The sequence below is a fragment of the Ascaphus truei genome, chromosome 13 (assembly GCF_040206685.1).
Source record: "Ascaphus truei isolate aAscTru1 chromosome 13, aAscTru1.hap1, whole genome shotgun sequence".
Classification (NCBI taxonomy): Eukaryota; Metazoa; Chordata; class Amphibia; order Anura; family Ascaphidae; genus Ascaphus; species Ascaphus truei.
The window spans coordinates 36,119,626-36,132,953 of record NC_134495.1 but is presented as its reverse complement, the minus strand read 5'-3'; the positions used below and the strand labels follow the sequence as shown (position 1 = coordinate 36,132,953).

The 13,328-nt window shown below is 42.5% G+C and overlaps 1 protein-coding gene across 1 annotated transcript in view; it reads right to left on the bottom strand.

The window, feature by feature from the left end:
- Positions 1-12,483: 12,483 nt before the first annotated feature.
- Positions 12,484-13,328, bottom strand: part of CARMIL3 (capping protein regulator and myosin 1 linker 3) — a 139,829-nt gene continuing 138,984 nt past the window's right edge. The window contains 1 exon segment of the mRNA XM_075567998.1: positions 12,484-12,572. Coding sequence (XP_075424113.1) covers positions 12,484-12,572 — 89 coding nt within the window.

Below are 13,328 nucleotides of genomic sequence, written 5' to 3'. Positions count from 1 at the left end.
ATACAATATCAATACCATTTATCACCCAATTTAACAGCTCTTCAAAACAAATAAAGAGAATAGTTAATAAACATTGGGACATTTTACTTAAAGATCCCATACTCCGACAGATTATACCTAAAAGACCAACAATTATCTTTACAAAAGCTCCCAATTTAAAGCAAAGAATAGCTCCGAGCTGTCTAAACAACAGAGATAATAAAAAAACAAGATATAACTCAAGTTTTTTTTTAAATGTTTGAGGTGTAAAGGGTGTAAATTAAGCTGTAATACAACAAAAACATTTAAATCTATTCAGTCCACAATAACACATGAAATCTATGAAATTGACAACCTCATTGATTGTAATTCCGATCATGTTATTTATGTATTACAATGTCCCTGTCACAAACAATATGTGGGAAGAACAACCCGTAAACTAAAACTACGTATAGCAGAACTACATATAGCAGAGCACATTGTTAATATTGAAAAGGGTCTCACTCAGCACAGCGTCTCCAAGCATTTCAAAGACCACCATGCTCAGAACCCACAAGGGTTGAAATTTATGGGGATTGAAAAATTGTCATATAGTTGGAGAGGGGGGGAATAAGGTCAATCAAATCCCAAAACGAGAAACATATTGGATATATACTCTCAAGACCTTAACCCCCAATGGGCTAAACATCGATATAGATCTTGGTTCTTTTCTGAGAGAGTAGCTCTGTCTATTGTGACCCCTTTTCATTATGTTCCCATTTATTGTTATGCCAATTATTAACTGTGATACAGTATGTCCTTTCTCATCATCTACATTTAATTGTTGTATGATATATCCTCACATTATCAAGCGTGTGTACCATTTAATTTTTACATGCAAGGGTTAATAGACTGCATGAATATTCCTCTAGATTCAATATCCCCTTATAGGGAGGTTTCCCATACCTAATGTGGTTATTATATTGTGCGATTCAGTTATTATCTTAATAAGGGCTATTATATGCTCTTGTATTAATGTTTGAATTTATTCCCCTCTTTCTACTATATTGTAAGAATTAGTCTATGTTAATATGTTTCTATCTATTATAAAATGTAGTCAAACGTCTATTGTATGAATAAGTTCCTTTCTCATAATTGGAGTATGTTTGTGTATCTATCAGTTCTAAGAATTATGACATTTTCACAGTAAACATATTTAGTCAATATATATTCTGACTCTAAAGGTTTGGTACTATTATTTAAATACTGTATTTGATTGAATGTTGATTAACTATATTTGCATACTAAGTAATAATTTTTAGGAAAATTTATGGTAACGAAATTTTGGATAATTATATTAGTTTACTATAATTAGTTATGAATTGTAGGTTTTCTAAATTAATGTTTCCAATATTGCCAGTGATCACTTATTAATACAATGTACTATTTTCTATCTAATTATTATGATTATATCTTATGTATGAATCATAGTTGTATTTTTTGAATTATAGAATAGTAGGTTTTAAATACTAAATGAGTTCTCCTCATTATTATGTATATACATGAACAAATCCAAATTAGATTAAAAGATGAAGATCTTATCTAACGTTTCATATCTAACCAACTATAGACAATATACCCCCATGTGGATATAAAATAATGTTCAAACTAATTATGTAAGTTTATTCCCTATCTATAAGACATAAATAGATTAATTTTAACTTTAAAGATTGTGATAAGGTTTACATTTATATAGTGTTATTAAGATATTCTTGTGTGTTATATAACACTAACAATAGCATTGATGCAAATTGAATGTTATTGAAACAATGCTAGACTCTAATATATTCTGCTATATTCCAATTAATATGGTTAATTTTGGTCAGATGATGGGATTCCCACATTTCATACTAATAATAGATATCCATATTTGAATTGATTCAGCTATATACTTTTCAGTACTCCATATTATCCAAACCATGTCCATTTAGTGTTTTAATTGATGTTTTAATTAGTGATAATACTATCATGTGTTGATGATTAGAACTGTAGAGGAGGTGCCTATATAAAGATAGGGAGAGTCAGTCCTTCATTGAACCCCTGACGAAGACATTGTATGTTGAAACGCGTAGGGTTACTAAGTTGAAGAGAGGTACACCGTTGGCAAGTCTTTTTCCCCCCGATCCTAGCATCTGTTTTACAATCAACTAGACTGCTACAATTTGCAGTAGTGATCGGACAACACACAGTGCAGTTTCTAAGTGGAACGTCTCGCGAGACGTGAAGTGACTCCCCAACGTGATGCGGAAGCGGTGAGTGTGGAGGAAGCAAGCCGCATACACGGAGACGCCGAACTCACGGAAGCCCAGTCGGCAAGAAAGGGGGAGACAGAGGTAGAGGGTCGAGTTGCGGTTTGGAGATTCAGAACTGTGATACGCAGTGATACAAGAGAAGGGTTGCTTGAATCGAGAGGACACGGAGAAGGAGAAGAGGTTGAGTTACTTCCCTCCCTTCCCACAAGTGTCCTTTCCCCCCTCCCCCCCATATTCTCCCCTCCCTCTCTCGAAGCAGTGTTTGAACGCTGACCAGAAGTTCACAATATTCAAATCTCCCACCACCCAGAAGAACATGACGGAGGGTGAGGAGACGCACTTCCATTGTAATTTCTGTGTGAGCTATATCCTATACTATAGGAACTTTTCACCACGGATCCAAAAGGCTTGGATACTAATTGGGACATTTACTCCAACTATATTATTCAGCGTTATCCTCTCTCAACAAAACATTGATGTTTTTTATTTCTGTACTTATACACACACATATATATATATATATATATATATATATATATATATATTATATATATATATATATATATATATATATATATATATATATGTTGTGGTTATTTTGGGGGTTCAATATGAGCTTATATGGGTTCTGTATATGTGAGTATACAGTAATATATTACAGTATATGGGAGTATACAGTAATATATGGGAGTATACAATAACATGGCAGTATACAGGAGTATATGAGAGTATACAGTAATATATGGGAGCATACAGTAATATATGGCAGTATACAGGAGTATATGTGAGTATACAGTAATATATTACAGTATATGGGTGTATACAGTAATATATGGGAGCATACAGTAATATATGGGAGCATACAGTAATATATGGCAGTATACAGGAGTATATGTGAGTATACAGTAATATATTACAGTATATGAGAGTATACAGTAATATATGGGAGTATACAGTAATATATAGCAGTATACAGGAGTATATGTGAGTATACAGTAATATATTACAGTATATGGAGTATACAGTAATATATGTGAGTATACAGTAATATATTACAGTATATGGGAGTATATGTGAGTATACATTAATATATGGGAGTATACAGTAATATATAGCAGTATACATGAGTATATGTGAGTATACAGTAATATATTACAGTATATGGGAGTATACAGTAATATATTACAGTATATTGGAGTATATGTGAGTATACAGTAATATATGGGAGTATACAGTAATATATAGCAGTATATGTGAGTATACAGTAATATATTACAGTATATGGGAGTATACAGTAATATATGTGAGAATACAGTAATATATTACAGTATATGGGAGTATATAGTAATATATGGCAGTATACAGGAGTATATGTGAGTATACAGTAATATATGTGAGAATACAGTAATATATTACAGTATATGGGAGTATATAGTAATATATGGCAGTATACAGGAGTATATGTGAGTATACAGTAATATATGTGAGTATACAGTAATATATTACAGTATATGGGAGTATATAGTAATATATGGCAGTATACAGGAGTATATGTGAGTATACAGTAATATATTACAGTATATGGGAGTATATAGTAATATATGGCAGTATACAGGAGTATATGTGAGTATACAGTAATATATTACAGTATATGGGAGTATATAGTAATATATGGCAGTATACAGGAGTATATGTGAGTATACAGTAATATATTACAGTATATGGCAGTAATATAAGAATAACACAAGCCACTGCGGAGGTCTCTAAATACTATTTAATGAGCCAAAAACATATTGATGTTTCGACCAAAGCGGTCTCACCACTTGAAAAAGACCGCTTTGGTTGAAACGTCGCTAAGTTTTTGGCGCATTAAATAGCATTTAGAGACCTCCGCAGTGCATGTTTAATTCATGTGTTATTATTATACCAGTCCATGATTTGGATTTCCAGCAGGACTTCTTTCAACACAAGTGCACCGGTAAATATGAATGATTTTGTATTATATGGTGTGCAGTAGTAATCCTCCTTTTGCAGTATATGGCAGTATACAGTAGTATATGTGAGTATACAGTAATATATGGCACTATACAGGAGTATATGTGAGTATACAGTAATATATGGCAGTATACAGGAGTATATGTGAGTATACAGTAATATATGGCAGTATACAGGAGTATATGTGAGTATACAGTAATATATGGCAGTATACAGGAGTATATGTGAGTATACAGTAATATATGGCAGTATACAGGAGTATATGTGAGTATACAGTAATATATGGCAGTATACAGGAGTATATGTGAGTTTAAAATGTGAGACAGCCTATAGTGCCGTCGATGGCGACACGACATGTGACGTCACCCGTCGAAACCGGCGAAAGTTATATTTCGCTGGGCAGCGGCGTCGCGTAACTCCGGCAATTTGATTGGTTCAAGGGCCGTCGCGTGACACGACAGCCCTTGAAAAATCAAATTTTGCCGGCTACCAGTTTTTCGCTCCGTCGCGCGCACTATAAGCGCACGCGGTGGTGGTAATGCTTTTGTTTTCGGCCGACGGCACGTCGCCGGCATTATAAGCACGGCCTTAGACTGGTGGTGGATGAGAGAGTCTCCGGTAGGTTGTTCCAGTTTTGGGGTGCACGGTAAGAGAAGGAGGAGCGACCGGATACTTTGTTGAGCCTTGGGACCATGTACAGTCTTTTGGAGTCTGATCTCAGATGATAAGGGCTGCATGTGGTAGGGGTGAGGAGCTTGTTCAGATAGCTGGGTAGCTTGCCCATAAAGAATTTAAAGGCAAGACAGGAAAGGTGAACTTTGCGCCTAGACTCGAGTGATGACCAATCTAGTTCTTTGAGCATTTCGCAGTGGTGTGTGTTGTAGTTGCATTGCAGAACAAAACGACAAATTGAATTGTAGAGGGTGTCAAGTTTGCTAAGGTGGGTTTGGGGTGCCGAGCCGTATACTATGTCCCCATAGCCTATAATTGGCATTGGCAGAATAATATCCTCCTTAGTGATATTACTTGGTTGTTGATGGTTAGAAGGCTGGAATATATTGTTGATAACCTTCCAGAATTTAGCTGGATTTGATGTATTCTGGTGAAGATTGTCAGAGTAATATTGTGCTTTTGCATGCCTTGTTTGCCTTGTGCACATGTTCCGCAGGCATATGTAGTGATTGAGATCCTTGGTAGTGCCAGTTACTTTGTAGCTTTTCCACAAGGCATCTCTGAACTGGTAGAGTGCTATAAGGTCAGTTGTAACCCACGGAAAGTGCCCCCCCCCCCCCCGTACTCTTATTCTGCGTAGTGGAGCATGGGTATCACAGAGTTTTAAGAACTCAGATTGGAAATGTTCGAGCACAGAATCAGGGTCGGGAATTAAATCGATTCTGTACCAAGGGCAGTTGGTAAGGTCAGGCAGAAACTGTTGTGGGTTAAAGGTTCTAAATGTTCTAGTGAGGAGAACTTTAGGGCTTGAATGGGGCGGTTTAATTTTCCTTACACAGTACACTATTGCATGGTCACTGGAAAATGTCAGGAAGGATGTCAGAGGATTGGATTCTGCTGGGATTTGAGGAGAGAATCCAGTCTAGCAAGGAATGGTTATGCGATTTCAGGTTTGTCCGTGTGGGTTGGGAAATGAGTTGCGATAGGTTAAGTGACTTGAGTTGTATCTGGATTTTGTGGTTTTTAGGGTCAAACCAATTGAAGTTGAAATCCCCAATAACTAGCAGCTCACTCTTCTCATTCAGGGAGGAAATGGAGCCAAGAAACTGGGTGATATCAGTCAGGGACTGTAGAGGGGCTTTAGGGGGGTGGTAGATGCCAGCAACCAAGATGGGCTTAGAAAAGGGGAGGCAGATTCTGCCAACTAGGATTTCAAAAGAGGGTGGGCTTGGGGGGCAATTTAACAGTGTAAATTGTAAGGTGTCTGCAATATAAAATAACACCCTTCCTCCTCTCTTTGACCTATCTCTCCTAGAAATGGAGTATCCCTGAATGGCGATATTTGCATCAGGAGTTTTAGGGGTTAGCCATGTTTCTATAAGAACGATGGCTTTGGGTTTATGCATAAGGCACCATGCCCTTAGTTTGTCCAGTTTGGGCAGCAGGCTCCGGATATTTATATGGGCGACAGATAGACCGTTTTGGAATTTGAAGGGGGTATTCTCAGGTGGATGCGACAGAGTTGAAAAGGGAGGGCCTGGGTTAGGTTAAATATCACCTGCTAAAGAGAGTAATAGTATGATCAGAAATTTGGGTAGTTGTGTGCAAGTTGTAAATTTGTGATGTTTGCCATTAGAGTGAGCGGTGGTTGGTGTGCTGGTTTTCAGGGTTCACAACCAACATTCAGTAGATAGTGCAAGGCTTTTGAGTAGTCCAGGGTGTATGGTGATGATAGGTGTGGGCCAGGATGGAGGAGTTTGTAGTGGATAGAAAGAGTAACATTTCCATGAGGCCACAAGAAATAACAAAGTTAAGATACCTAGCAGGTTCATTATCACAGAGGTATGTAATGTTGCATTAAGCTGTTGTGAGCCAAGTGAGTGTGTGCAGACTAAACAGCAGGGGTGCGCCTTTTCCTTGCCAAAATGTTTTGCTAGGGCCTATTCAGGATTGGAGAGGGCGTTGGTTGAGGTGTGCGTGTGTGTGTGGGGGGGGGGGGGGGGGGGCAGTTGTGTGCAGTCTGTTGGGAGAGGCTGCAGTAAATAACGTGTACGGGGGGGGTTAAAAGTACAGGCTGACAAGCATGGGATCAGTGTGGTCAGAGAAGCTCACCATTTGTTGTCTTGTGTAGAAGATGCAGCCCCCAGTCCACCTCTAGTCAAACTATAGTCTAACTACATATTCTCACGTAAAGACGCATCAGTTTAGATGCCAATGCTACCCTGCCAAGGCTTTCCCTTAAACTGAAAAAATATAGTGATATTGAGCGCGCTGTCCCTCCAAGTGACTCCCCCCTGGGCTGTCCGGTTCCACCCCCAGCTCCTAGTCTCCCGTGATCAGCGTGGCACACTCAGCAAACACAAGGACAAAAAGAGGAGCGCAGGAAATGAACCTCGTGGAGTGTAAGGGTGCAGGCACCCAAAATCACACAAACCCTAGTTGTAACAAGAAGGGAGAAGGTACTGGGAATGCTAGAGGAAAAAACAGACCGTAGGCGCTCTAATTCTCACGTGTAGACTCCTCGTAGTATGGCTGGGCTCAGGCAGCAACACAATCAGACCGTCGTGGATGTAACAACCATTTATATGCCTCTATGAGAGTTTATGACCACCCCCTGATGAAGTGTCATTTGACACGAAACGCGTTGATGACGTCATTACGCAGCGACGCACGTCCGTGACGACGGTCTGATTGTGTTGCTGCCTGAGTCCAGCCACACTATGAGGAGTCTACACGTGAGAATTAGAGCGCCTACGGTCTGTTTTTTTTTTCCATCTAGCATTCCCAGCACCTTCTCCCTTCTTGTTACAACCTAGGGTTTGTGTGATTTTGGGTGTCTGCACCCTTATACTCCACGAGGCTTGGGCTCTATTGTATTATTTATTAGTGTCATTTTAGACAGCTTTGATTTGTATGTTCCTGGTATATATGTGTGTTTTTATGATGAATTATCCATTTATGATATAAAATATATGTATTAATTTCGGCTTTTCTTGGTTTCATTTCATGCGCTCCTACTTTTGTTCTTTTGTTTCCCTTAATCTGGTCTTACATTTATATATCTAAGCAGTCACATGACCCTCCCCCCCAACACATCTGCCTGTTACAACGTTGGACGTTTAGCAGCACACAATTAACAAAACAACTTTAACTGTTCAAAACATACCAGAGATCAATAATAAAGTGTCAGGATCGGGATTAGGCCCCGTCTCCCGGATGCGTCACGGCGGGCGGTCGCCAGGCACCACCCGCGCGCACAAGCTGCACAAGGCAGAACCCAGGAGGGACGGACTTCAACCTCCACCCTCCTGACGCGCCCGCTGGTGACACGGGCGGCGCACACCACACGCGTGCACGCCGGGCTGTTGGCAACAATGCTAGGATCAACATCAGCTGCTCATCACCTGCTGCGCATTCCCTTCCCTACCATCAGCACACAACTTCTGTTTGATGACCTCACTTCCTGCAGCCTTCCTATTGGGCCCCGGTCCTTTATATGCTCAGTCAGCCCTTGGCAATTGGTTGAAGATAAACGTGGTTTTATGTACCTGTGCTTGCTACAAGCTACTCGTTGCCATTGCATTGCCTTTTCGTTGTCTTTTGTTGTGACCTCAGCTCGTACCTGGACCCCTGCCTTCTTAGACCCCTGGACCTTGGCTCGCTTCTGGACTCCAGCTCTCTCCACTCCTTGACCATGGCTACGGATATACGACTACTCTCCACTCTCCAACCCCTGACTATGGCAAGTACCTTGACCTACCTGAACCACTTGAATCAGTATTTTATTCACTTTGAACTGTTGCCTTCCCGCTTTCTCTCTCAACGCTCCAAGGTGGCATACATCGTATCACTACTGACCGATGACCCTTTGGCATGGGCCTCACCCATCTGGGAACAGAGGCCGGACCTTACCTGCCACATCAACCGCTTCACCAAGGAATTCCGGAGAGTATTCGATACCCCAGGTCGCAAGGTAACCGCTGCCTCATCTCTTTTAAATATTTCTCAGGGTAACCATTCTGTGGCCCGGTAAGCGGTCAAATTTCGCACCATAGCCGCCGAGACCAGCTGGAATGACGAGGCCTTGACTGCAGCATTTTGGCAAGGGTTGTCTGAAAACCTCAAGGATGAACTGGCTGCACAAGAACGTCCCAATGGATTAGAGGACCTCATGGCCCTATGCATACGGGTGGACCAACGACTTCTAGAGAGAAGGACTGAGAGAGAGCGACGCCAGCGAGGTATGCAATCATTCATTACTCGCCCTGCAGGAGCCTTGGATCCTTCTTCTCCGGCCATAGAGGAACCTATGCAGGTGGAAGATATCAGATTATCAGCCGGTGGATTTATCAGAAACAGCGTAAACGTCGCGCAGGCCTCTGTCTTTACTGTGGTAACACTAGACACCTAGTAATCGCCTGTCCACTGAAATTGGGAAACGCCAAAGCCCAGTGAGAGCTGTGAGGATCACGCTGGGAAACTTATCTTCCTCTCCTCCCAAACTGTCAACCAGGATTTTTGGCCCCATCATCCTTTCTGGAGACACCTTCAGGACCACCACATGAGCCTCCCTGGATTCCGGGTCAGGAGGGAACTTCATCGACCAGAGGTTTGCCGAGAAGAACAAGATTCCCTTAATATTCAAGGACCGCCCCATAGGACTCAAAGCCATAGACGTCGTCCTTTACAAACCGCCTTTATATCCCTGCAAACCATACCTATCTCCTTACAGGTCGGCGAAAACCATTCTGAGAAGATTCAACTGGACGCCATTCATACGCCGTCAGTCGACATCCTTCTGGGCCTTTCTTGGCTCCAGTTACACAATCCTCGCATTGACTAGATGGAGTCGCTGCCTTCTCCAATGGAGCCTTCATTGTCCGGATAATTGTTTGAATCTCTTCCAAAGGCCTAGCTGGGGTATCCCTACAAGAACAGGTTAAACCGCAGCTACCATATATCCACAAAGAATTTTGGGACGTCTTTGACAAAACCTAAGCCGAGGAACTTCCACCCATTGGGCTTTTGACTGTCCCATCAATCTCCTGCCAGTAGCCATCCCTCCGCGAGGATGCTCCTATCCGCTGTCTCCTCCTGAAACCAAGGCCATGAAGGAGTATATCCAAGAAAACCTCCAGAGATGATTCATCCATAAATCTTCATCACCTGCAGGTGCAGGGTTTTTCTTCGTAAAGAAGAAGGACGGTTCACTCAGACCCTGCATCGACTACCGGGACTCAACAAAGTGACGAATAAGAATCGGTATCCACTACAGCTGATTTCAGAGCTTTTCGACAGACTACAGGGCGCCACCATCTTTACCAAGTTTGATCTGCGAGGAGCTTATAACTTGGTAAGAATTTGTCAAGGAGATGAGAGGAAGATGGCCTTTAACACTTGGGATGGACACTATGAGTACCTGGTAATGCTCTTCGGACTCTGCAACGCACAAGCAGTGTTTCAGGACTTTGTAAATGAGATCTTTAGAGATCTGCTCGATCTATACGTGATTGTTTACTTGGACGACATCTTGATATTTTTATAAAACTGTACAGGAACATTCGGGACACGTTAAACAGGTCCTTCAAAGATTACGAGAGAATCACCTTTTTGCCAAATTGGAAAAATGCCAATTTCATCAGACCACGACTTCCTTCTTGGGATAAATCATTTCCGATACTGGACTTGTCATGGATCCAGCCAATGTGAAGACGTGGTAGATTGACCGTGTCCCATGACGATCAAAGCTGTACAGAGGGTCCTGGGGTTTGCTAACTATTATCGGAGATTTATTCAAAATTTCTCCTCCGTGGTAGCGTCAATTACGGCATTGACACAAAAAGGAGCTGATCCAGCGCTTTGGTCTCCTGAAGCAACTATGGCTTTCAAAAAATGTAAGAAAGCCTTTGTCTCAGCGCCTGTGCTTGTGCACCCGGACCCAGGTCTACCCTTCACGCTCAAGGTGGACACTTCTGATGTCGGGGACGGAGCAGTGTTGTCCCAGAGAAAGACCCCTCAGGCCAGACTTCATCCTTGCGCTTTCATTTCAAAAAAATGTCTTCCGCTGAACAGAATTACGACGTGGGAAACCGGGAACTCCTGGCCGTTAAGATGGCTTTAGAAGAGTGGAGACATCTACTAGAAGGTAAAGAGAATACCATCACCATACTGACCGATCATAAGAATCGATTGTATATTGAAGGTGCGTGTCGCCTGGGGTCAACTTCATAATTTCTTACCTTCCTGGCTCTAAGAATGTGAAGGCAGACGCTCTCTCCCGACAATTCTTGGTAGAGGACAAAATGGAGGATCATTAGGAGACTATACTTCCCCGTCTTGTATACTCTCAGCCAACACCTTCGACACTTTACGGGACATCACAAAAGCTCAAGCTTTTGTTCTAGAGGGCCTCAATGTGGCAGAGGGGCGTTTATTCACAGCACCTACTTTACGCAGGAAAGTACTGGAATGGGGTCACGCATCCAAAAGTTCTGGTCACCCAGGTACAAGGAGGACCATCGACCTTCTGGAATGGACCATCTGGTGGCCATGAATGCGCAAAGATATAAAGAACTTTGTCACCGCCTGTGCCACTTGCGCTCAGTACAAGACTCCTCGCAATAGACCTTCAGGTCTTCTTCAAACTCTTCCGATCCCGGATCGTCCGTGGACTAACTTTCCATTTTATTGTAGAATTGCCTATGTCTAAGGGGATGAATAATATTTTGGTTGTGGTCGACCACTTCTCCAAGCAGGCTCACTTTATCCCACTGAAGGGTTTACCCAATGCTCTCAGACTATCTGAAGTTTTCATCAGGGAGATATTTCGTCTTCATGGAACACCTCTAGTAATCATCTGAGATCGTGGATCACAGTTCATTTCTAAATTCTGGAGATCCTTCTGCCAACAACTGGGCATTGCCCGTCAATTTTCTTCCGGATACCATCCTCAAACCAATGGTCAAACTGAACGGACTAATCAATCCCTCGAGCAGTTCATCCGCTGTTTCATTTCGGATGCTCAGGACAATTGGACGGACCTTCTGCAATGGGCTGAATTTTCCCATAATAATATGCGAAACGAATCCACACAAGCATCTCCCTTCTTCACTAAATATGGATTTAATCCTTCAGCCCTCCCTATCTCAGTCCCCAAATCTGGGGTCCCAGCAGCGGAGAACAGGATTCAAAATCTTCAGGAGTCCTGGGGAAAAATTCAGGAAAACCTAAGAAACGCCGTCTCTATGCAGACGAGGCAGGCAGGAGTCTCCCGTCATCGTCGGGAGACTCCCACTTACAGACCAGGTCAAAAGGTCTGGCTTTCCACAAAGGACATCCGCCTGAAGGTACCCACCCCAAAGTCGGCACCGAGTTTCATTGGACCTTTCGTCGTCACTGAAAATGTTAATCCAGTGGCCTACCGGTTGAAGCTACCAGCGTCGATGAAGATCCGGTCAGTGTTTCACGTGTCCCTGCTGAAACATTTTGTTCAGGATCCTTAATCATCCGCTCCAGGTTCACCTCCTCAACCTATCCTAATAGAAGGTCAGTAAGAACTTGAGGTCCATTCTATCCTGGATTCCAGAATCTCCAGGGGAGAACTCCAGTACCTGGTACATTGGAAAGGTTTCGGCCCTGAGGAACGTGAATGGATTCCCCGGGAACAATTGCATGCCTCAAGGCTTATCCGAGCCTTTCTCCTTAAGCACCCTTCCAGATCATAATTATACCAGGGAAAGGAGGGGGTGGGGGAGGGGGCGGCGGGAAGGGACCCTGGCAACTGCTATGTCAGTATGTGAATGAGCGGTGCTACAATCTGGGGTCAGGGCGAAAGGTAAACAACAGAGGAAACAGAGACCGCACTGCGAGAGCGCTCACATCACCGTAATCACAGAAACCTAAGACACAGATAACTACGAGTGAGAGGTATGTACGGGGACTGATGGGAACATAAAATCAATTTATTGGGGAGAAATGTTCTCAAATAAAATAAAGCGCATAAAGCCTAAGTGAGTGCAAGGCTGCGTGTGACAAAAGGGCGAATTAAAAAATGGCAAAAGGGCAAAGGTAAGTGAGAAGGCCGACGTCATCGCCTCTCTAACCCTGTTGAGCTTACTGGGGGATAGTGTTTACCTCAGGCGGGGGCCCTGCATATGGTCGGTGGGGAGGAAGGTACAGAATGTGGATGTATAGCAAAATTGCAGTACTGTACTCACTACCTCCACTGCCACAGTGTGTGGCTATAGGTAATAGCTCTCGGTCCCTAATAGGGCTAGACAGATGTATGTGTGGAGTCCTATGGTGCTAAAAATTGTGCACAGTGTAGGTGTGTACAAAGACACTAAAAGGATATAGTAGGACCTATAGCAACCTTGTACACAGATGGCAAAA